General features: G+C 48.0%; 1 protein-coding gene and 1 long non-coding RNA gene across 2 annotated transcripts; one reads left to right on the forward strand and one right to left on the reverse strand.

Moving 5' to 3' along the window:
• The first annotated feature begins 1,566 nt into the window (after nt 1–1,566).
• On the forward strand, nt 1,567–23,304 carry CWC25 (CWC25 spliceosome associated protein homolog). Its single transcript, XM_026512998.4, has 10 exons — nt 1,567–1,738; nt 4,191–4,363; nt 11,031–11,267; nt 13,978–14,047; nt 14,671–14,798; nt 15,460–15,523; nt 16,128–16,339; nt 16,734–16,832; nt 21,173–21,334; nt 21,828–23,304. The coding sequence occupies exons 1-10, from the start codon at nt 1,721–1,723 to the stop codon at nt 21,940–21,942; spliced, it is 1,278 nt and encodes a 425-aa protein (XP_026368783.3). The 5' UTR covers nt 1,567–1,720; the 3' UTR covers nt 21,943–23,304.
• On the reverse strand, nt 19,495–24,101 carry LOC130544763 (uncharacterized). The gene is made up of 2 exons (XR_008961314.1): nt 23,361–24,101; nt 19,495–22,434 (listed from the first exon to the last, which is right to left on the reverse strand). It is a non-coding gene; the product is annotated as an uncharacterized LOC130544763 (long non-coding RNA).

Genomic DNA, 24,101 nt, shown 5'->3' on the forward strand with positions numbered 1-24,101 from the left:
TTTAATATAAAATTATAAAGGCCACATGAGATAAAAGAGCTCTGAGGAGGGTATAGGGTTGGGGGGTGACTATTGTATTGTGTTGTCTTCTGCCATCTTTTACAGCATATTTACAGCGTATTACCTATTTTAAAAATGTTAAAAATGTTTGGCCAGGGAAATAAAAGTTTGCCTGCTCTAGGATGAGTAGGAAGCCTCATGAGGCTGGAAAGGTAAGGAGTCAGGTCATGAAAGGCCTAGATATGTTAAAAATGTGGTCTTTGTACAGTATGAATAATGAGGAATTATTAAGGGTTTTAGAACATGGGGATGGATACATCAGAGGGGAGTGCGGTCCTCAATACCTTTACAGGCCAGGGGAGGTCAAATGAGGACGCAATGTGGCTTTTCAGTGTGTGTGTGGGGGATTGCTGAAGCTCATGTGGGAAAAATAGCTGAGTGGAGGACTAAGGTTTAGCAGAAGATGAAATGGAGGCATCTTGTCTCCTGAGTGGAGACAGCCCATTTAGAGTTTGGTTAAGACAGAGTGGAGCAGCTGGAGGAAAGACATGGTTGTTCCCCCCATGGTTTTTTTAAAGGGTCAGTTGAGCCCACCTAAAATGCTGAAAACAGGGACTCCTGGGTGGCTCAGTGGGTTGAGCATCCCACTCTTGGTTTCAGCTCAGGTCATGATCTCAGCGTCCTGAGATCCAGCCCCACCTTGGGCCGCGCAGGGTCTCTGCTTGTCCCTCTCCCTCGGCTCCTCCCCCTGCTCGAGCTCACTCTCTCTAAAAAATAAGTAAAATCTTTCAAAAAGTGCTGATGACAAAGGGCCAATACTGAGGGCGCTACAGGATAGAGGAAGGTATCTGTAATACCAGATGTGAGGGGTCCAACGAAGAGCTGATGAACCGTGAGGGCTTAGACAGGAAGGATGCCTCTTCCAACATGAATGAAGGGAAAGGAAATGGAGAAGCTGGCCGATTCTAAAGGTTTGGTGCAGGAGGGAGCGCCTGGCTGGCTCAGTGGGTAGGGCAGGCTCTGATCTCAGGGTTGTGAGTTCGAGCCCCACCTTTTAGGTAGAGATCCTAAGGTGGGTGGGCCTCCGCCAATAAAAAAATAATAAAGGTTTGGTGCAGGGAAGCCGATGGAATTTCGGCTGGATGCTTTCTACTTCCCTCAATAAACTAGGCCTGGAGTAAGAGCTGAGCTTGCGTGGAGGTTGGAGAGGAGCGCGGGCTTGAAAAGCTTTTCTAAACGGTGGGTGTTGGGGGCGGAGAGTGCCGGGTAGAGGCGAACGAGGCGAACTGGCACTGGAGCGGGGCGGGGGAGGCCTGGCTGTGGGGGGCGGGGTGAACGTCGTGGCGCGCTGCCATGGCAACAGGCCGGCGGGGCGGGGCGGGGCTCCCGGCCGACTGTAAGAGGACCGAGCAGCGCCGTTTCAACACGGCGTTTCTGAGATCGGGTGCGGTGCCAACAGAGGTGTCCAAAACCGGACCGCAGGCGCCGCGAGATCTGGGCACCAAGCCGTGAGACTTCCCGGGACGCCGACACGGCACTGCGCGACAGCGTACCAAACGTCATCGTCCCGCGACGCCGACGCAGTAATAGGACGCCCTCCCGGAAGTGGGCTCTAGATCGGGCAGTAAAAGTGGCCGCCAGGTCGTCGCTGAACTATTTCTCTGCGTTTCCTCTCGATCGCCTCCTGAGTCCTCCGTAGAGAGGAAGCTTCTCCGCTGTCATGGGGGGCGGAGATCTGGTAAGTGAGGGAGGCCTGGGCGGGGGGAGGACGGAGCCGGAGACCGACCCCGGCCAGGGACGGAAATTGGAGGGTGTGGGAGTGGGTGACCATGGCTACACAGCTGTGCTTTCGCAAGAAGGGAGCCGTAGCCTCGGAGAGGGGACCGACCACTGGGGCCACGGAGGGACCAGGCAGAGACCTGGGAAGGTGTGCGAAATGTGTCGCCAATGGTGGCGGCTGGTGTTGTGTGTTTGTTGGCGGGGACCCTCCCGGCTGGAAGTTCTGGGAAGGGCCGGGAGGGGGTGGTGGTGGTGGTGAACCATGCCTAGAAAAAGAGGCAGATACCAAGTCACGCAGGCTTTATTTTGTATATCTTGTCTTGGGACACTTCTGTCTTCCTTAGCTGGGAGTTCAGTCATGTTTTGGCCAAAGTAGGAGGGGTCGTGCCCCATTCTCTTCGCCCTTGAGCCATACCTCTTTTAAACCTGAAGTTATCTTCCCCACGTCCACCTTTCTGAGTTCCATTCCTCCTTCAGTGCTGCATTCTGATCTGTAGTGACAGAGCTTTCTTCTGAATGTATAGCAATTAATATAAGTTATGTGGCAATTTCTTTTAAACTGTATAGTTCATTTGTAGTGTGCTGAGCTCCGGTTAGGGCAAAGGACCAGCAAGAGCATAGTGCAAGATCAGAAAGATGCTCACCTCTTTAACGTGTAGCCGATTGAATCAGCAGATAGATCGATTTTGCCACCTGTCCAGTATCTGTATTAGAGTTTGTCAGGTGTTGATTAGAATGCTTTCCAGGACTCCAAGATTCATACAGTTTAGTGTATTCTTTTTTCAAAATATTTATTTATGAGAGAGACAGAGCACGAGCAAACACGAGCCAAATGTGGGGGGGGGGGCGAAGGGAGAGGGTGAAGTAGACTCCCCACTGAGCAGGGAGCCCAAGGTCTCCATCCCAGGACTCTGAGATCATGACCTGAGCCGCAGGCAGATGCTTAACCGACTGAGCCACCCAGGCGCCCCAGTTTAGGTATTTTTCAGGTAACTGCATTTAGGGACAGAAAAGCTCTAATTCAGGGTTTCTCAGCCTTGGTGCTATTGACATTTTGGGTTGGATAGTTCTTTGTTTTGCTTGTGTGTGTGTGTGTGTGTGTGTGTGTGTGTGTGTGTGTGTAGGTAGTCCTATGCCTTGTAGGATGTTTAGCAACGTCCTTGGCCTGTAGCCCCTGGATGCCAGTCGCACTCTTCTCCTCCAACTGGGACAACCAAAAATGTCTCTGGGCATTGCCAAATGCTCCCTGGGGGGCAAAATCACCCGTGTTGAAGGAGGGGGAGGAAGACCAGTAGGACAAGGCCTGGGACGAGTGGGGAGTGGGGAGGGGACTGAGCAACCTGATGAAGGGAAAAGAAGGACAAGGTGGAAAAGAGAAAAGAAAGAAAAGAGAGCCCTCATTGACTGAATACCTTCTACATGCCAGGTACCTTGTGTCGGTTTTCTCATTTAGGCTTCTTAACTAGCCTCCTGGTCCTCAACCTCTGCTTTCTCCAGTGCATTCTGAACATGGTAGCTAGTCATGCCTGTCACCTGCATATGACTGTTCAGTGTTTTCTACTGTCCACCGGATAAAGCCCACTCCCTTCACGTGGTTTATAAGGCCCTTACTCTATTCCTCTCTTAGTTGGCTTAGTTGGCTTCATCTTGGACCCTCCCCCCCCATCGGCTTGCATACCATCTTTAGCCCCACGGAATCACTTGTGCTGTGTGTTTTCTCACCACTGGGCCTGCAGCTGTGTGTGCTGTTCCCTCTGGAAATCTACCCCTGCTCCGTCCTGCTACATCACTGGGCTAAATTGTAATTGTCATTAGATGTCACTTCTTCCAGGAAACCTTCCCTGGTTGCAGCTGAATCAAAACAGTGGCTGATGGGGAAGAGGGAGAGGAGAAGCATTCTTGAGGTGTTTCAAGGTGCAGCGTGAAGGCGAGATCAGAACCAAGGGGAGATTCCTGGGAAGGAAGGTTGAAAGAGATACTTGGTGGGGTCGTAAACCACACAAGGTTAAGGCAGGTTAACTGGAATCAAGGAGAAGAAGGTTGTGTTCATAAAAATGAATGTCCCCTAAAAACGCAGTGTTCTGTTGCCTTTCAGCATTTACCTCTCCGCCCGTTCCCCCTGTACTGTCACCACCACCCCTTAGTTCAGGCCTGGCCGATGGAAGTCTGATCCATAAGCATTTCAAGCTAAAAGTGTTCAAGGGGAATCCAGAAGAGGCCTGTTCTATCCTGGAGTTTTACGTACCTGAACAAAACCCCCAGATGTGTGAGAGATCACTGGGTGCCACCCTGGGCATCGTGAAGGACGTCTTGCCCTTAGATGCCTGCTTCGGCACGAACATGGACTGGGGGGGCCCGTACCCACCCACCCACCCCCTGCATCGTTTTCTCCCTCCTTTCGTTCACCACAGAATCTGAAGAAGAGCTGGCACCCACAGACGCTCCGCAATGTGGAGAAGGTGTGGAAGGCTGAGCAGAAGCATGAGGCTGAGCGCAAGAAGATCGAGGAGCTGCAGCGGGAGCTGCGGGAGGAGAGGGCCCGGGAAGAGATGCAGCGCTACGCTGAGGACGTCGGGGCTGTCAAGTGAGTGAGAGGCCGAGGCCGCGGCCGCAGCGGGGGCTGGGGCTGTCCTGGTGCCTAGGGCACCTCGGGGCTGGCCTGCGGCTGCATCCGCTTGTTCAGAACCCTTGGCTAAGAGCATGCGTTTCGGAGTCAGTCCGACCTGGGCTCTCAGGCTGGCTTTGCCCGTACTAGCCTAACCGTGTCATTGGGAGCAAGGTTGGGGGCCTCAGTTACCTCAGTAGAACCAGGGGAGGGAGAGACCCAATTCCCAAGGCTGGTGGCGGGTCACATGAGATGGAGCGAGTGTAAAGGGCTTGGTGGAGGCCTCGCTCGTGGTTGGTGATTAGTAAGCATGGCTGCGGACAAGTGCCTCCACCCCGCCGCTCCGTGCGCGTCTGGGCCTCAGTCCTGCTTTTGTTCGTTTATGTACCGCAGACTCATGTTAGGGGGGCAGTGAGGTCTCATGGAAGCAGGTGGGTGGTGTCTGGCAGGAAAAGTTGTGTGACTGTGGGCAGTCCCACTCCGCTTCACCCTGCTTCAGTTTCGTCGCGTGTAATAGAGGATGGGAGCAGCAGATGGTCAGTAACCTACCCGTCTCGTCAAATGGGCTGGGAGCAGATGTATTCTGAGAAAAATAAAAAGCATAAGATGTACAGTGCTTTTTTTTTTTTTAAGATTTTATGTATTTATTTGACGGAGCCCGAGCAGGGGGAAGGGACAGAGGGAGAAGAAGGCTCCCTATTGAGCAGGGAGCCTGACATGGGGCTCGATCTCAGGACCCTGAGATCGTGACCTGAGCCGAAGGCAGACACTTAACTGACTGAGCCACCCAGGCGCTCCGTACAGTGCATTCTTAAGTTTAGTGAAAACAACACATAGACGAAAATCAGAGTAATCTGTACTGTCATTCTCTTTCTTCATGTCCTTGTGGGCAAGTCTCGGGTGGTGTGTGCGGCATACTCTCCCCATTGGGTATCGAGGGCTTTTCCTTAATACTTCATGATAAGAGGATCTGTGACATTCAGGGTGGAGTGTGTATGTGAAACGTACACGTGGAAATGGCATTATGGAACTTAGGCATGGTGACATTCACATTCTTGCAGGATACCGGATTGGGGAGAAGGGCATTCTGACTCAGGTGTGAAACTTGGAATGTTTTAAAATAGTTTTAGAATTTTTAAATAGAACAAAATATAGTTATGACATTAATACTCTGAATGAGATAAGGGAATAAAATTTATGTCTTTATTATTTATTTATTTATTTAAAGAAAATTTTTTAAAAATTTATTTATTTATTTATTTATTTGACAGAGATAGAGACAGCCAGTGAGAGAGGGAACACAAGCAGGGGGAGTGGGAGAGGAAGAAGCAGGCTCATAGCGGAGGAGCCTGATGTGGGGCTCGATCCCAGAACGCCGGGATCACGCCCTGAGCCGAAGGCAGGCGCTTAACCGCTGTGCCACCCAGGCGCCCCGAAATTTATGTTTTTAGTACCATAGACATACGTTAAATTATTTTACTTTATATGCTTTATGTAAATTATATACTTTACATTTTAAAAAATGTGTGTGTTTTTTTTTTAAAGTAAACTCTGTCCCCAACATGGGACTCAAACTCACAACTCCGAGATCAGGAATTGCATGCTCTGGCCAGGCGCCTGCATTATAATTTAATGTCAATAAATTTCACACATTCAGATAAATTCCTGGGCAGTTTATAAGGTGAACCCACGTTGTTCTGTGTGAAACTAGACTTTGTGAACCCTTGATTTTAAAACAGACACCAATTTTAGATTCAGTACTTTCTAGTCATAAGAGTTTGCTTTCCCACTAACCAAAGGTAAAAGATCATTTTGAAAAAAATTTTTTTTCTAAGATTTTATTTTAAAGTAATCTCTACACCCCACGTGGGGCTCGAACTCACAATCCCGAGATCAAGAGTCACATGCTCTTCTGACTCTACCAGCCAGGCGCCCCTTGAAATTCTTATGCAGCAAAGCATTACACATCATATGCCTGATGTATCAGAAATGTGGGCTTTGCAGAGTCTAGTTAATGAGTGGGAGTACAGATGAACAGCTGCAGAGCTGCGAGTTAAACGTTTGTCCTTTGCTGACCCTCATGCTTTTCTGTTGTGAATAGGAGGAAGTTGATTTTATATTCTTTTGATTTTTTTTTTTTGCCCCCTCATATATCCTCCAACATTATAAAACACAAAGGTCAGCACGTATGTCCTTTTTTTGGGTCTTGCCAGAGGTATTTAATCATCTGCTTGTCCGTCTCACTGCTTTGTGTAACTCTTTGCACAGTGGCGTGCTTTTAATTTATCCTATAAAATGCCAGTAGAACCCTTTTACTGTGTAATGATTCACTTCCATGGGTCAGATAATCTTTTTTATGTTTGTAATGCATCTCCCAGAACAAATGGAAACCTTAATACATGTATTATCCTGAATTTCCAGATCCCTCTTGCAATAGAGTGGTTGCTTTAGTATTTACTGATAATGCTAGAAAATGTGTTCTCAATGGTGGTCCATACCAGTGTTTCTCAACCTTTGCACTTTAGGGTGTTCTTGGAAGATTAAAGATGGGAGTGGTTCCCTAAGAAGAGCAGGGGTGTGTAGGGCAATGGCATCTGGAGCTTTTAAGAGCTCGCCGTGATCCTAATGGGCAGCCTCGATTGAGACCCTGGTCTATATCTTTAATGATAACAACACCAAAAATCTATAGATCATCTTGCTTTTTTTTTTTTTTAAAGATCTTATTTATTTATTTTAGAGAGAGAGAGAGACCGCATGAGTGGGTGGCGCAGAGGGAGAAAGAGAGAGTCTCAAGCAGACTCACGCTGAGCATGGAGCCCAAGGTGGGGTTCGATCTCAGGACCTGGAGAGTGTGACCTGAGCCGAAACCAAGAGTCGGTCGCTCAACTGACTGCCACCCAGACATCCCAAGATCATTTTGAGTTTACATGGCCTTTCCTCCAAGTATCTTCTCATCTAAAAACTCAGAGTTGGGGCACCTGGGTGGCACAACGGTTAAGCGTCTGCCTTCGGCTCAGGGCGTGATTCTGGCGTTACAGGATCGAGCCCCACATCAGGCTCCTCTGCTAGGAGCCTGCTTCTTCCTCTCCCACTCCCCCTGCTTGTGTTCCCTCTCTCGCTGGCTGTCTCTCTGTCAAATAAATAAATGAAATCTTTAATAAAAATAAAAAAATAAAAACTCAGAGTGAACAGTGAGAGATGGTGGTCACTAGCTCTATTTTAGACATGGGGATATAGAAGTAACTTGCAGGCACGAAGCAACCACCCGGCTGGGTAGTGGTGGAACCAGCCAAGTCTCGTGGCCCTGGATCTCGGCTGTTCAGTGTGTTCTCTTACTAGAGGGCCTGAGTAGGACTGATACTTGTTGAATCCCTTCAAGACTCGACAGAGCCATGAAAATACTACTTTACAGAAGTATCTGTCTTTGTTTTTGGTTTTTGGTTTTGGTCGTGTGTAAGATTTTATTTATTTATCTATTTATTTATTTACTGAAGAGAGAGAGAGAGTGTGTGCATGCACGAATGAGGGGAGCGGCAGAGGGAGAGAATCTCGAGCAGACTCCAGCGCGGAGCCTGACGTGGGGCTTGATCCCACGGCCCTGAGATCAGGACCTGAGCCGAAATCAAGAGTCGGGTGCTCAACCTACTGAGCCACCCAGGCGCCCCTGTTTTCATTTTTGATATCCGTTCTTCTCCATTTGACCCAGTTGCTCTTCCCCAGAGACGTTTTTGCTCCTCGGCCTACAGGCTGCTCGTCCTCCTGCCTCTTCCTATCACGTCCTCTCTTTCCTTCGCTTTCTTAGTTCTCCCTCGTCTCCTAGCTGCTCCCTTCCCTTTATTCTGTCAGCTTGTCTTTGTTCCTGCAGTGCCACTTGTCACCTTCATGCTGATGAGTCCCTGAGTCCCCTCAGCACATGCTTAGCTCTCGTCAGCACCGTTTGGTAATTCGTGGGCCTCTGTGCCTCAGCCAGTAGCTTATGAGCGACCTGGCTGCCTGAATCTTTTTCATCTTCTGGCCTTCCTCATCTGTCTGGCTCCTAGGAAGTGGCAGAGTAAATATTTACAAATGGATAAATGAATCTTTTTTCTCAGCTGCCCCATCCCTGTTAGTGGCAGGCATGCACAGGCATGATCCTTCCGGTCGTCTCTGACACAGCCTTTGAAAGTTCCCCTGACCCAATCACCAAGACCTCCTTTTCTTTCAAAAAGTACTGCCTCGCTCAAGATCCATTGACCATAAAATGGCAAACACTGAACAGGTGATCATTAGGCAATTGTCTGGGGTTCCCCGGTGAGTAAACTGTGGTCCCAGCTACCTAGGAGTTTAAGAAAACCTGGTGGGAGAGAGAAACACAGGCACAGCTAACAAAAGGACCAGCTCGTATTTATTTAGTATTTACTTTGTGCCATGCACTCTTCTGAATGCCTTGGTCTTCCCAAATCCTTCTCGAACTTACTCTGTTAAAGAAATCCTCGGAAAGAAGTCCTGTTGGCACTGTCCATAGTGTCCGATGGTGAGGCTGGTAACTGGGTCGAAGGCAACTGGGAGGGGTCTTCAGCAAACTAAGGACCATTGGGAAACTGCACAAGGAGAAATCTTGTCCGTCAGACACCCGCTCCTCCAGTTACACCTTGGATCACCCATCACAGCTGACCCAACAACCATGGCCTCCGGTCCGTTCTTGCTGCCACTGTGGCTCCTGTTAAGGCAGCACCTGTGACAGAGTGCCAGCGATCTTCTCTCCCCCTAGTTTGAACTTTCAACAGTCAGTGGTGGAAAACAGACCTCCCCAAACTCTAAAGCTACCTCCCAGCTGTGGAGGCCTGGTTTTAACAGCTGTCAAACTCCCTCGAAGCCTCTGGTTTATTCCAACTGGAGAATGGTGAGAGCCTTTAATTGCTTGAAAGACACCAGTATCTATGGTACTCATCATAAATCACCCCCCCCCCCCCGGGCATGACCCTCACTGTACTCCTCCATCTTGACTCCAGTGGTGTGAGTGAGGCCGGGCAAGCTGGGTGGAGCCCAACCCCAGTGGCCCACAATCAGTTCTTAATTCCAGACTATAGTGTTTCTCAAACCGATTGTTTTAATAAGGAAAAAAAAACCCCAAAACTAAACTAAAACTAAAGGGTCATGCCCCTCCATTATTGGTTTAAAATATTATTATTTTTAAAGATTTTATTTATTTATTTATTTAGAGAGCATGAGCCCCGGGGAGGGGCAGAGGGAGTGAGAGAATCTCCAGCAGACTCTGCGTTGATTGCAGAGCCTGATGCAGGGCTCCATCCCACCACCCTGGGATCATGACCTGAGCCAAAATCAAGAGTTGGACACTTAACCAACTGAGCCACCAAGGCACCCCTGGGCATTTTTTATTTTATTCTATTTTTTAAGATTTATTTATTTATTTGACAGAGAGAGAGACAGCCAGCAGGAGAGGGAACACAAGCAGGGGGAGTGGGAGAGGAAGAAGCAGGCTCCCAGCGGAGCAGAGAGCCTGATGTGGGGCTAGATCCCAGGACCCTGGGATCACACCCTGAGCCGAAGGTAGACGCTTAACGACTGAGCCACCCAGGCGCCCCAGCCCCCTGGGCATTTTTATTAAGAATATTTTAAACCAGGGCAGCTGGGTGGCTCAGTTGGTTAAGTGTCTGCCTTGGGCTCAAGTCATGATCTCAGAGTCCTGGGATCGAGCCCCGCATTGGGCTCCCTGCTCAGCGGAGTCTACTTCTTCTCTGCCCTGCTCGTGCACACTCCCTCTCTTTCTCTCTCAAATAAATAAAATATTTTTTAAAAAATGTCCAAAGATGTAACTTAGGAAGACATTCTTTATGCTCATAGTTGTTATATAATCTTAAGCAAAAATAAATACACAAGTGTGAAACAGCCATATTCAAAAACGTTGAATTTAATGTTCCAGATGATACTGTTTTGATGAAACAACCTTGCCGCTCGCAGCGTGAACGCAGTGTTGGCTCTTACACACGGGCCGTTGGGAAGTCAGTATGCCTTTACTGTCTGTTGTGTGAGGTTCGTTCAGTTTCCCCACCATTTTTTTCTTTCAGAGCCACAGGGCAGTATTTGTTTGGCAAATACTGTACATAACTTGGCCTGTCCCTTTTGGCTTGAAAGCATAATTTACTTATTCCATTATCTCTGGTCTTTTCTCATTATCTTCTCAAACAGAGAATGACTGCTCGTGCCCATGTGACAACACGCACCCAAACACACTTCACACAACCGAATATGTGGTCACTGAAATTGTTTTTGGTAATGAGATGATCCAGAATCTGTTTATTGTTTCTGATTCTGCTCAGAATGAAAGCATAATGTATAAAGGCTTTGTAAAGGAGACTTGAGAGGCCCTGAGCAAGTGTCCACGCCCCAGGTTGAGGGATACTTTCTCCACATAAATGGCGTTAAGTGCGTGGAAACGATCTCTCCACTGAGTGGTGAGCCCATGCCGACAAGCACCACGTCTGCTCGTGTGCCATGTGGAGCGCAGTGCTCGGCCCCTGCGAGGTGCCTGGAGAACGAGGCCCGCTCCAACCAGCTGGAGTCCTCCGTCCCTCGTGTTCAGGTTGTCCGTGTAGGTCTGCAGGAGTCTACATTTCCTTTGATTGTGTTTTTTGTCTTAAACCAGGAAAAAAGAAGAAAAATTGGACTGGATGTATCAGGGTCCTGGCGGGATGGTGAACCGCGACGAGTACTTGCTGGGGCGCCCCATTGACAAGTACGTTTTTGAGAAGATGGAGGAGAAGGAGGCAGGCTGTTCTTCGGAGACAGGACTACTCCCAGGCTCCATTTTTGCCCCTTCCGGTGCCAATTCCCTTCTTGACATGGCCAGCAAAATCCGGGAGGACCCACTCTTCATCATCAGGTACTGATGGCGGGCTGGGAAGGGTTCTGTTTTCAGAGTTGCTTGGCTTCACAGTTCGTTTCCTCTTGGCTTTTGTCTGCCCTGTAAAAGGATTGTCTCCATTTGGTGTCCCTGATGTTGGGAAGGGGAAATCCATCAAGGGTGTCTTATCTAGGCCATGTGATAAGAGATGCCAAGTGGACCAGACCAGACCAGACCAGATCATTCTTTTACCCTTGGCCCTTGAACAAAAAAAGGAGTTAGAAGCAAGGTGAGAAAGGCTGGCAGCTCCCTGGGAATTTGGGGCTATGTATAGAGCGGGATAGGTGGGTGAGCAGGCCTTCTACCCCCCAACCCTTGTACAGCAGAACCCTTTAAAAAGAAACTTTAGAATCTTCCTTGAAACCCTAATATATAATGTCAAAGGAGAGTTGCATTTTGGGTGCCAACTCTTGCTGTGCATATTAATTTTTTTGCTTTAATTTGCAGCATTTTATTTCAAGCGTATAGGGTTGAACATCGAAAAACATTTGTCATTTATATTTCTTTTCTTTTTTTTTTTTTAAGATTTTTTATTTATTTATTTGACAGAGATAGACAGCCAGCGAGAGAGGGAACACAAGCAGGGGGAGTAGGGAAGGAAGAAGCAGGCTTCCGGCGGAGGAGCCTGATGTGGGACTCGATCTCATAACGCCGGGATCACGCCCTGAGCCGAAGGCAAACGCTTTAACGACTGAGCCACCCAGGCGCCCCTGTCATTTATATTTCTAATTTTGAAAAAAATTTAAAGTTGTTTACGTAGTAAAGGTATTACATAGGTGTATGTAAAGATACTGTGTATGTATATGCAAATATTTTCTCCCATTTTGTTAGCTTCTTAATTAGTTAGATCGTGGTAAGTAAAACATAACATAACATTTATAATCTTAACCATGTGTAAGTGTGCAGCCCAGCGGCAGTAAGTACCTTCCCCCTGTTGGGCAGCCATCAGCACCACCCATCTTGGGGAGTTTTTCATCTTGCAAAACGGAAACTCTTTACCCATGAAACAGGAAGTCCACATTTCCCTCTCCCCCAGCCCCTGGGAACCACCATTCTACTTTCCGTGTCTGTGAGTTTGGCTACTCTAGGAACCTCACATCAGTGAGATCACACCGTAATTATCTTTTTGTGGGACTGGCTTATTTCACTCAGCATAAGGTCTTCACAGGTTCATCCATATTGTAGCATGTGTCAGAATTTCCTTCCCCCTTTTTTTTTTTTTTTGAGACTTTATTTATTTATTTTAGAGAATGTGTGCGGGCAGGGACAGGGACAGAGGGAGAGAGAGACAACCTCAAGCAGACTCCCTGCTGAGTGGGGAGCCCAATGAGGAGCTTGATCCCGAGACCCGAGCCCAAATCAAGTCAGTCACTCAGCTGACTGAGCCACCTGGGCGCCCCTCCTTCCGTTTTAAGGCTGAATAATACTCCACTGCATACATTCTGTTTGTCTCTTCATCTGTCAGTGGACATTGGGTTATTTCCTTTTGGCTGTTGTGAATAATGTTGCTCTGAACATTGATGTATAAATATTATGCATATTATAAACTCCTTTTTTTTACCTAGTTATATATAGCAACCATCTTTCTATGTCACTAACTGCTTCTGTAATACTATTTTTAATGTCGACATTGTGTGGATATATCATAATTTATTTATTGATACTCTCTTACTGGGCCCTAACTTTTTTCCAAATTTTCATTGTTATAATATGGACAGCTTTGTAGGGACCTTCCTGGATTATGTCCTAACAGTAACAAATTCTTAAGGAAGGATTTATAAGATTAAAGAGCACACAGGCTGTGATAAGTGTTGCCAAATTGTCTTCCATCTTCCATGTAGGCTGACCAATGTACCCTCATGAGCAATAAATGAGAGTAAGACTTTTTTTTTTAAGAATTTTATTTATTTATTTATTTGACAGAGAGAGAGAGAGAGAGAACACAAGTAGGGGGAGTGGCAGGCAGAGGGAGAAGCAGACTCCCCACTGAGCAGGGAGCCCGATGTGGGGCTCGATCCCAGGACATGGGATCGTGACCTGAGCCAAAGGCAGACACATAACTGACTGAGCCACCCAGGCTCCTTGACTTTTTTTTCCTTTTTTATTATTTTATTTATTTTAGAGAGGTGGGGAAGGGGCAGTGGGAGAGAGAGAATCTCAAGCAGATTCCCCACTGAGCGCGGAGCCTGACACAAGGCTCTATCTATCTCATGACCCTGCGATCACAGCCTGAGCTGAAATCAAGAGTCGACTGAGCCACGCTGACGCCCTGAGAGTAAGACTTCTTGAAAGAGGAATCCATTCTCTTTATGTCCCAGCTGGTTTTCATGCTCAACAGTGGAGGTGACCTGGAAATGCTGCAGCCCGTTGGTACACAGGAGGACACCCATGTACTTGACCAGCTGGGAAGCCCCAAGCATAAAGCCTAATAAGGAACAGCCCACACTCACTCTTTTGTACCACAGGGAACCCGTGTGGCTTTGCCCCCCAATATTCAGTCCCTTCTGTATAGTTGAGGAAGAAGCCCAGAGTCTTCCTCACCATCATGCAGCTTTCAACACAGAGCCTGTCTGTGTGCATCTGAAAAGAGATTGCTGGGTAGACTTGTGGAGAATGGAGTGAATGACCTAATCCCCTTGCCAAAAGAGAGAGTCATGGTTTTTATCATTTCCTTTTTTTTTTTTTCTAGGAAGAAGGAGGAGGAGAAAAAAAGAGAGGTGTTGAATAATCCTGTGAAAATGAAGAAAATCAAAGAATTGGTAAGTAGTGTATCAAATAAGCACTACGAGGATCTTGTAGCTACTTAACGTGAGAACTTCTCTCATTTCACTCTCACCTTATGAGCAGGAAGACAGAATGATTTCCTCTTTTATGTTGTTTGGTTGGAAAAGCACCATGTGATGTCGGTGTTTTTAGAAATTAGGAGTATGGGTCATGCCCCTGAAGTCCTGATCATAACAGTGTGTTCAGGAGATCACGTGCCGTCGAGCCTCTAGGGCCCATTTACCATTCACATGACGTACCACGTGATCGTGTCTTGGCTTAGTTGGTGAGGAAGATGTAGAACTCGAGCTTGCAGTCCCCGGTTGCTCTCAGTGGAGGTGGAGTTCTTTTGACAGATTGGAAATTCCGAGGCATTGGTTCTGGGGGATGGTTTACAAACACCGATCCCTAGCCCCGCCCACCAGAGGTTCCGTTCCGTCGTCCGGGGGGTGTTTGCGCACTGCCGGGGTTAACACTTGCCCCCTCCTGTTGACAGGGAGGCCCTGCTAGCATCCTGGACCCCTGGCGCCCCAGACGCATAGTCGGGTAGTTTGTGCATGAACCAGGCTCCTCAGGGGTCTCCGTGATCTTGCGTGGCTATGTTCTGGCTTTTTTCTAGTTGCAAATGAGTCTGGAAAAAAAGGAGAAGAAGAAGAAGAAGGAGAAGAAAAAGAAGCACAAGAAACATAAGCACAGAAGCTCCAGTAGTGATGGCTGCAGTAGCGCGGATGAGCGCGGCCGGGGGAGGTGAGCGTGTGGAGGCGGGCCTCCCTCGTTGACTCCTTCACTCATTCATTCTCCACATAGTCACGGGCGCCGGCTCAGTGCTGGGAACCGCCGGGCACTGGGGTTTCAGGGGTGAGCACTCGCACGTGGGCCCCATGCCCACAGAACTTGCCACCCAGCACCCGCGTTCATTGGCGATCTCGGCCCGGCCCCTCACAGCTGACCGTGGCCTCGTAGGTCTTAGCGTAGATGTCCTAGATGTGACTTTCATCTCTGCTTGTGACTCCTCCGAGACGGAAGTGGATTTTATGTTGCCTTCTTCTTCTTCTTTTTAATGCATTAATGGGCCCATCTGGGCCCATTCTGCGTGTCTTCTCTGTGGGAGCAGTGAGCATTGTCACTGCTGACTCACTGTTAGTCCCTGGAATAGCAGCACGAGGTGAGAGGAGAACGTGTTCAGGCGTTGGGGCTGCAGAGCGAGGCCCACGGGTTTTCACAGGAAACACACGACTGTGCCGATGCGCCCGCCAGCAGAGACCGTGCAAATACACAGCCACGCTGCGGGGTGACAGTGCAGGGGGAGAGGGCACGTTTGACGGGGGAAGCATGCTTCAGCCCGAGAGGTTGAACCTGGACCTGTATGTATTTTCTTTTTCAATGAATGTGTATTTTAATCGCTTAGATCTCAAAAGAAGATGGCAGATTCTTCCCCTGTGCTGTCCAAAGCCCCTGGATACGGTTTACAGGTAAGGATGTGACCGTGGCTGTGGAGTGTGTCCACTTGAGAGCCTGTTTGGACCGAGAGCATTTCTAGCAGCCAGTCAGACCTCACGAGGGAAGAAGGGAGTCTGGGCCGCCAGGGTCAGGGCTGTTGGCGAGCTGGCCCATTCCTTATCCCCGAGCCTGTCCCCCTCTGAGCAGACAGCCTGAACCACCAGCGGGGCCTGCGGGCATTCTGCCTCTCCCTCTGCAGATAATTTCCATGAAGTGCAGGCATTTTAAGCTTCCTGGTTGATGACTTTTGACAGTCGGCATCCCTCTGGATTCCTTTCTTCCTTAGTAGGTTTAACCTTAGGTCCCGGTCCCTGTGCCCTGTCTCTTGCTCCTGCCGAGGCTGTGGTGAAGAGTCCAGGCAGTGCCGGTGGCTGGCGGGGTCCATTCTCTGAGAGGATTCTGCAGAGAACTGCTAAGTTTGAGTGCTTCTCTGTGGTAACTGTGTGATGGGCTCGGTACGCCAGGTTGGCTTCTTCTAGAACCTCAGTGCTCATTCATTTCCTTGTTTCACCACATCTTCTTCTGAGCTGGAGAGTCTCCTACAAATACCTCTTCTTCCTTTCCTTGCTGCTACAGATCAGGGACTCCTGCCATAGCCAGAGGGTGCAGAGTTCTGTGATGGCCAAGCAAAAGGGAATGCACGGGTTGAAGAATTATTCCAGGTCCAGAAGTTCCTCCCACTCACCTCCCAGACATGCCAACAAGAAGAGCGCCCGAGAAGCAGGGTCCCGGGACAGGAGTTCTCGATCCCCAGGCAGAAGGTCACGGTCCCCGAGGCCAAGCAAACCGTGAGTGTGGGCATTCACTGGGAAATGGCCTGTAAATGTGGGGGCTGGTCACAGCAGGTGTTTGCTTTTACTGATGTCTGTTCATTAATTTTCCCAAATGTCTTTGTTTTATTTCCTTTATATTGTTTGTCATCCCCCCCGCCGCCACCTCAATGTAAAGCTCAGACCCCTAGAACTACATATTTATATATGTGGAATCTTTGGAGTGAGTTTAATACCAAATCTTACGTATCTTTATGTATTTGCTTTTCTTCCACTTCTGCCCTCTGTTCTCTTCAATTTGGATTATAGTTCTAAGACTGTTAGCTTTTGTCCCATCATTGGCGGGACATGATAAAAAGCCCCTGTATTGAAATGGCTTTTCTCCTCTCTGGCCTGTGTGTGTCTCTCACAGGCACAACTCTAAGGCCAACAGGAGAGAAAGAGGCCGAACTAAGAGCCCGTCGCCTAAAAAAGAGATCTACCAGAGGCGGCATGCTCCCGGATACACCAGGTGAGTCAGGGGCCCCGGATGTGAACTGCAGACTCCGCGGCCCTGAGTCTAGGCGTGGCTCAAACCAGGGCAAGTGGATAATCCACCTTTTTTTTTTTGCCAAACCAGCTTTTATTCTTCCTGTCCGCTTTTAACAGTCTGTCCCGCCTCCTTTCCCTGCGAGGCACATGGAAAGGACCAAGTATTAGTTTTAACTTAATGAACAATTGAGTAAGTGACTGTTTCTGGACATCTGTAAACATGTTAATTCTCACAGAGAATTCCACAGAGAAGCTTTTCTCGGGAGAGTGTTCCTTTCCTGAGGCATCAGCTGAGGGGGAAGCAGGGTGCTCTCGTTGAGGGCAGACACCCTAAGATGGACTGTGTGTTGGAGTTGGGTGTGGAGTGGGTCAGACAGAACTGGGGCGTGCCGCCCTGGGACCTGAGGGGAGCCGGCTGTGCCCACGAAAGATTGTCCCTCGGGGTCTCACTTGGTCCTCATAGAAGTTGAGAGGAGATGAGTAACTTTTGCGAACTTCCTTGTACTGCCCAAACAAATGGGCTGCACGGTAGAGTCATCTGGGAAGCTTAAAAAAAACTCCATTACCCGGCCGCACCCCAGCCCTATTACATCGTCATCCTCTGGGGGTGGGCCTAGACATCAGTGTTTTTAAAGTTCCCCGGGGATTTCGACAGGCAGCCAACATTGGAACCACTGGAAGTCTGCGCCATCTCTTGTATTCACTCTGTTCAAAAGAGGCAGACCCCGCAGGTCCCTTTTAACTCCCGATTGCCCGATTCTCTGTTTCTAAGGAACAGAAACTTTTTTAGAAGTTTTAATCTTGGCTGACAACTTTCTAAAATAGGTTATGTGTTTTCCGGCCTTCCCAGACAGAGTATGTTATGTAGAATTTATTCTTTTACTGGTGACAGTTTTTCAGCTGGGCTGGCAGTCATGCTGCTCTGCGGGTCAGTGCCCGTGAGTGTATTTGTTTCTGTGCTTTAAGGCTCTTGGTCAGCGTGCGACTGTGCTTTTTCAGATCCTGCTTTGTTTTTCTGTCTCTTTTGCCACCTGCCAACACTTCAGTTTGTCTTACTTTATCAGCCTTTCTTATCCTTAGAATTTGTGTTGAGTTTTGTGATCTGAATGGGTCAGAGTCCTCAAGACCTCTTTGTCCCAGGAGTAAAAGCACAGAAATTTCAATGCATGGATTTTGTGGTCTCATTATCGGTTTTGGTTTGGTGTTCCAGGTGGTCGATGTGATTTTATGTAATTAAGATACTGGTGAATTAAGACAAAAAGAGAGAAACTTTGGCTATAATTGAGAATTTTGTGAGAATTTTTAAATGTGCGCGTTTCCTTTTGTATGTTTTCATTGGTGATCTAGAACGACTTTCTTAACAGCTGAAAAGCTTCTCTTTTGCAGTACGATGTTCAATTTAAAGCAATTTTGGGGGCGCCTGAGTGGCTCAGTTGGTTAAGCATCTGACTCTTGATTTCACCTCAGGCCACGGTCCCACAGTTGTGGGATCAAGCCCCACGTAGGGGGGACATGCTCAACGGGGAGTCTGCTTGAGCTTCTCTCTGTCTCTCTCCCTCTGCCCCTCTCCCCGCTCGTGTGCTCTCTCTGTCAAAATAAACAAAATCTCTTTTTTAAAAAAAAGCAGCTTGGGGGCACCTGGGTGGCTGAGTTGGTTGAACATCTGCCTTCGGCTCAGGTCATGATCCCGGGGTTCTGGGGTCGAGCCCTGCATCAGGCTTCCTGCTCAGTGGCGAGTCTGCTTCTGCCTCTCCCTCGCCCCTCCCCGCTGCTCCTGCTCTCTCTCTCAAGTAAATAAATAAAATCTTAAAAAAAAAAAAAACAGGGGCGCCTGTGTGGCTCAGTTGTTAGGTGTCTGCCTTCAGCTCAGGTCATGATCCCGGGGTTCTGGGATCGAGCCCTGCATCAGGCTTCCTGCTCAGCAGGAAGCCTGCTTCTCCCTCTCCCACTTCCCCTGCTTGTGTTCCCTCTCTCGCTATCTCTGTCTCTTTATAAATAAATAAAATCTTAAAGCAAAAACAAACAATTTTTATGGGATAAGACTTATTTTTTCTTTCTTTTTTTTAAGAAGCTTTTTTTTTTTTTTAAGATTTTATTTATTTATTTATTTGACACAGAGAGAGAGAGAGAGAGAGGCAGGCAGAGGGAGAGGGAGAAGTAGGCTCCCCACTAAGCAGAGAGCGCAATGTGGGGCTTGATACCAGGACCCTGGACTCAGCACCTTGAACCCAAGAGTCAGGCACTCAGCAGACTGAGCCGCCCAGGTGCCCCCTCTCTAATTTCTAAGAGCTCTTTTATGTTCTGATTGTTCCATTTTAAAAACCTTTCTCATTTTATCGATATAATATCTTTCATTACCTCTGACTGTAAACTTTTAAAAAAGTTTTGTGCTTTATCTTTATCAGTTCCCTTTCCCTTTGGTCTCTTTCTTGTGAGAGGCTTTCCTGAAATGTTTGGTGATACTTCATTGTATGTTCATATGTAAGAATAAGGAATTAAAGCTGAGATCACTGTATTGTGTTGGGGCAGGGCTTGTCTACTGGTGGGAGGTTGGGTTTGAATTGGTTTTTAGCTGGGGACACTCATGTCAGTATCTTCGGTTTTCTTGTCAGGAACCATTAAATTTCTTCTTTTTTAAAAAATTTTATTTATTTATATGACAGAGAAAGAGAGGGCACAAGCAGGGGGAACAGCAGGCAGAGGGAGAGGGAGAAGCAGGCTCCCCGTTGAGCAGAGAGCACGACGTGGGGCTTGATCCCAGGACCGAGCTGAAGGCAGATTCTTAACTGACTGAGACACCCAAGCGCCCCAGGAACCATTAAATTTCTACACGAGAGGGGTGCCTGGGTGGCTCAGTTGGTTGAGTGCCTGACTCTTGGTTTCAGCTTGGGTCATGATCATGGGGTTGTGGGACTGAGCCCCGTGCTGGGCTCTAGACTCAGCGGGGAGTCTGCTGGAGATTCTCTCCCTTTCCCTCTGCTCTCATTTTCTCTTTCTCTTTCTCTCTCAAATAAATAAATCTTTAAAAAATTTTTTTCTATAGAAGGAAAACACCCTCCAGCTGCCTGACCAATGGCTCTAACTCTGGCTGTTGGCACTTTGGGAGACATTATTTTCAGCCCTGGTGGCCTGCCAGCTCCCTTTGCTGTGCCTGATGCACATGCAACTTCTGATTTCCTGTCTGGCTTAGTTCTTCAGAAACTACGAGAAGGGTCTCCCTTCTGGAGGGTCTCCTGTCAGTGTTTGAGAGAACAATCACTGGCTTCCCCAAGTTAGGCATGAGGACCCAGGGTGTCTTAATTGCTTCTCATACAGACTTTAAATCAGTCCCTTTGTTTTCAGCTTTACCACCATCCTCCACTCGGGGCCTGCAGTCTCTGAGCCTTTCCTGGATTTTACTTCTGATTAGCATCGGGCACTTAAAGGGATTGAATTTTCTCTAATCTGTAAAAAGTAGTTACCAGCCCTTCATCCACTTCCATCTTCGAACAGTTTTTAAACATTTCTTATCCATTGTCCTCTCCTCTCCTATTCTCTTTGTGGTTTTATGTATTTTATTTCGTGGGGTTTTGAAAGGGAGCATTGTCATTTCACTATAGGCAACTAAATGTCAAGTTTTAGTGTTTTAAGTTTCTGTCTCAAAATTGAGCTTCACTTCCTAACGCGACTCCACCAATTATTTTTCCTCTTAAAGGGGATCTTTTAAACGGGCATATCACACCCATTCGAGAAGCGGTGGATTTGGATTTCTGACATTGTTAAATAGTGACTGAGCTGGTTCATCACCTCCTCTTCTTGGTCTGACTTCATTTGCAGTGAGTGCCAGGAAAGAAGACCTACCTATTACTCTCTGAGGTTAAGGTGAATTGACTTGAATTCTTCAGGCATCTGGCTTCTAGCTTTTTCCTAAAGCAGTGTACTCCTGGGCTATGTCCATGAATTTCTAAGCATTTCCAGTGGGTAGATGGTAGAGGTCAACAGCCACATGGCTAACTCAGTCCTGTGTTCCTCAATGAGTTGTTGAGCAAACAATTGGAATATTTTGTATATAATGTTTAGAATAGTCAATCACTCCAGAGATTATTGAGAGAGAGTATGGAATCCTTCACTACAAGTCTGAAATTTGGATGAAGCCACCTGCCCAAGATAATTAGGAAGGAAGGAAACTCAGGCTGAGTGTGGCCCTGGGTTGGGCATTTCCATAGAGAGAACAGGGTGGTGGAGAACCTGGGGTCCTACCTGATTTCTGTTCTCCCTGTAGTGTTTGGTTTTTTGCTGGGAGAGAAGCAGACCTGATAGGATGGTTTCTGTGTTCAACAGAAAGCTCTCATCAGAGGAACTAGAGCGAAAACGTCAAGAGATGATGGAAAATGCCAAGTGGCGGGAGGAAGAGAGGCTGAACATCCTCAAGAGGCATGCTAAGGATGATGAACGGGAGCAGAGGCTGGAGACGCTGGGCTCCCGGGATGGCAAGTTTATCCAGTGAGTGCACCTTCCTGCTGCCAAACGGCTTTCATGGCTGTGGTCCCGAGGAGGCAGCTGATTCATTGTGTTCCTGGTGTTTCCATGTCTGTGCAGTGAGAACGGGGAGATCAGCCTCTGAGCCACCTTTGTTACGACTCCAAGCATCTAGCTAGACAGTGGGATATTTTTGATTTGAAGGAAGGAGAAGTGAATTGGTATTTTCATTGAATCTCCTTGCCTTCCATTGAAATAAGAACTCATGGCTCAGGAGGCCTTTTTCCAATGAGGCTTTACTTGGTTTCCAAAACAGGTAACTTTTCCGTGATGGACGTTGGTTTAACAAATTGAGTTCCAGATGGAGTCCACTCCAAAGTTACCTACATGGGCTTAAAAGAGCTTGGGTTTCTACATCTGCTTTATGGCTGGCAGCCTGTTTCTTCTAATTCCGCCAAATAGTTGACATTTGACAAATACTTGTTACTCACGTTATTCTCCTGTCTTCTCTTCTCAGCCGCATGAAGCTGGAGAGCGCGTCTACTTCCTCCCTGGAGGATAGGGTGAAACGGAACATCTACTCTCTACAGAGAACCTCGATGGCTCTGGAGAAGAACTTTATGAAAAGATGAAAGCTATCCCCTCTCTTGCTGGTTTTCCTGAATTTTCCAGGGAGGCTGCTGATCCCTTAAAAATTCTCTTTATAAGAGTTCAAGTGACTTCTTGCACAGTTGTCAAACCACCACTGTTCAAAGTGACTGTCCTCCAGCGATTCCTGAAACAGCTTACTCCTTCGAGAACCAGTGACACGCACTTTATGGGACCCTCAGTAACTTTTGCTGAGTGCCTTGTAGGTTTTAGTGGGTGAGCACTGGACACTGTAGGTGTGAGCACTCATCCTGCTCTTGAAGGCTGTTTCCTGTGGTCATGATACTTACTATGCCACTTTCTTCCCCGCTGTGAGAACTGTGTGCCTCAGTGTAGACCGGACCCGGCAGAAACTTCTCTCTGCAATCACCCAGATAGATTGTGCTTAGTGGGGTAAATGAACATCTACTTGATTTAGTAGATAATGTGACAGAATGATGTCAGCTTAGGGCGGAACCAGGGGGGTGACAAAGAATCTGGAAGGGAAACAATCCAAAAAAGCAGTAAATGAGCTGTTGAACTATACGGACTATCTTTTGAACCGTAAAAGTGTAGTGTGTATGTGTATAAATGTATAATTTTTACATGCTTTTTAAAAAGTTAGCTTTGTGAGAACATCTTGTTTGGTAAGTGACTTTACTATATAAATGGAATCATATTGTATCTTGTTACCGAGTAATACAGTAAGGCAGGTCAGCTTTTTTTTTCCCATCTGCATCCAGCTAGTTTAGGAGGAGCCTGGGTTTGTAGATAGGATCCAGGGTATCTATCCTTTTACACTGCTTACAGGCTCCCGTGTGGGCAGTGCAGGGGTGAAGTCAAATGATTTTAGGAGTCAGGACCAAATTACCAGTGTGCTCCCACCCTGGCTCCTAAAAGAAAATAAAATGGAAGCTGTTTTATTTCATGGCTTCCTTTTAATCATGTAGTAATCTTATTACAATTCTAGATTTTCAGGAGTTTGCTACTATTTTTTAGTCAGGTATTAAAAACCCCCAAAACTCATGGGACCAGTCTCCTGCCTTTACTTCTTTCCCTTTTCTGTTCTTTTACCAGAAGCCCTCATGTGACCCATGAACTCCTTAGGCCCTCTTGACCCACACATTAGCTGGGCTAGTTCCTTGTTCTGCTAATCCCTAATTCTGCTTAAAACGAATTTGGATTTATATTTTTGTGCACTTTTGATCCCAGGCACTGTAATACTTAAAATCCAGCCTTTCCCCAGAGAGACAGTAACAAACACTTGCTATTCATTTAACCACCTCATCCTGCTTCTCTATGCTAATTATGTCTTTTATTTTATTACTTGGTAATAAAGGCTACATTTATTTTTGTAACTGTTTAAAGAGCAAGCATACGCTGTGTACCGAATTTACGAATTCCCATACAGAACAATACCGACCTGTAATTTGTGTCGAATGTTTGGAGATCCTTCTTCCGAGAGGAATTATGTAACAAAGCGTGGGCAGTTCACTCAAAGATGTCATGAAGTGAGCCGGAGAATAAGATGATTATGATTCTCTGCTGTAGGATAGGTTTCTTAAGGTGCCGCCGGTCTCTTAACTCGACCCTTTGAAAGGAGGAGGCTAAGCGGCGGGTGGGTGGGTGAGGGACCCATTCATAAAACCCAGGCCTCACGGCCCGCTGCTCTCATTGGCCCCGGGGGAGAGGGGCGTGACCCGCGGGTGGAGCTCGCTCCAGGCCCAAGAGAGTGGCAACATCCACGCTTGGGTGGAGCGAGGGGGCGTTCCTCGGTTTTCCCGGCAGGACTTCCTTTTCCCCTTGCTGGGTTTCTCCTCTCTCCCCCGGGGTGGGATGGTACGTCCCACCCTCCTCGCATTCCCGCCCCTCCTCTCCTCCGGATCCTGGGCGCCGCCGCCATCTTGGCACGTCAGGTTGAGGGAAAGAGCCAAACCCTGGCTTTGGGGGGGGGGCCCGGACAGGGGGACCCTCCGGCGGTAGACGGCGGGCCCTACCCCCAGCCCTCCTCCCCACTCTGTTCCGGTGTGGGGCTCTGAGGCGCCCGAGGCCAGCCTGGTTCCTGTCAGACCCGGGGAGGAGGGGCGGGCGGGGCGGCCGCTACCTCCCCGGGACGGGCGCTACCACCCGGGCGGGGAGGACAGCGCCTGGTGACGGCGGGGCG

Source organism: Ursus arctos, unplaced genomic scaffold (assembly GCF_023065955.2).
Source record: "Ursus arctos isolate Adak ecotype North America unplaced genomic scaffold, UrsArc2.0 scaffold_24, whole genome shotgun sequence".
Lineage (NCBI taxonomy): Eukaryota > Metazoa > Chordata > Mammalia > Carnivora > Ursidae > Ursus > Ursus arctos.

Bases quoted from the DNA above. Each gene is read 5' to 3' on its own strand.
- CWC25 (XM_026512998.4), top strand. The intron at 14,048-14,670 runs GTAAGTAGTGTA...GCTTTTTTCTAG, and splicing joins TGAAGAAAATCAAAGAATTG to TTGCAAATGAGTCTGGAAAA. The intron at 14,799-15,459 runs GTGAGCGTGTGG...TTAATCGCTTAG, and splicing joins GATGAGCGCGGCCGGGGGAG to ATCTCAAAAGAAGATGGCAG.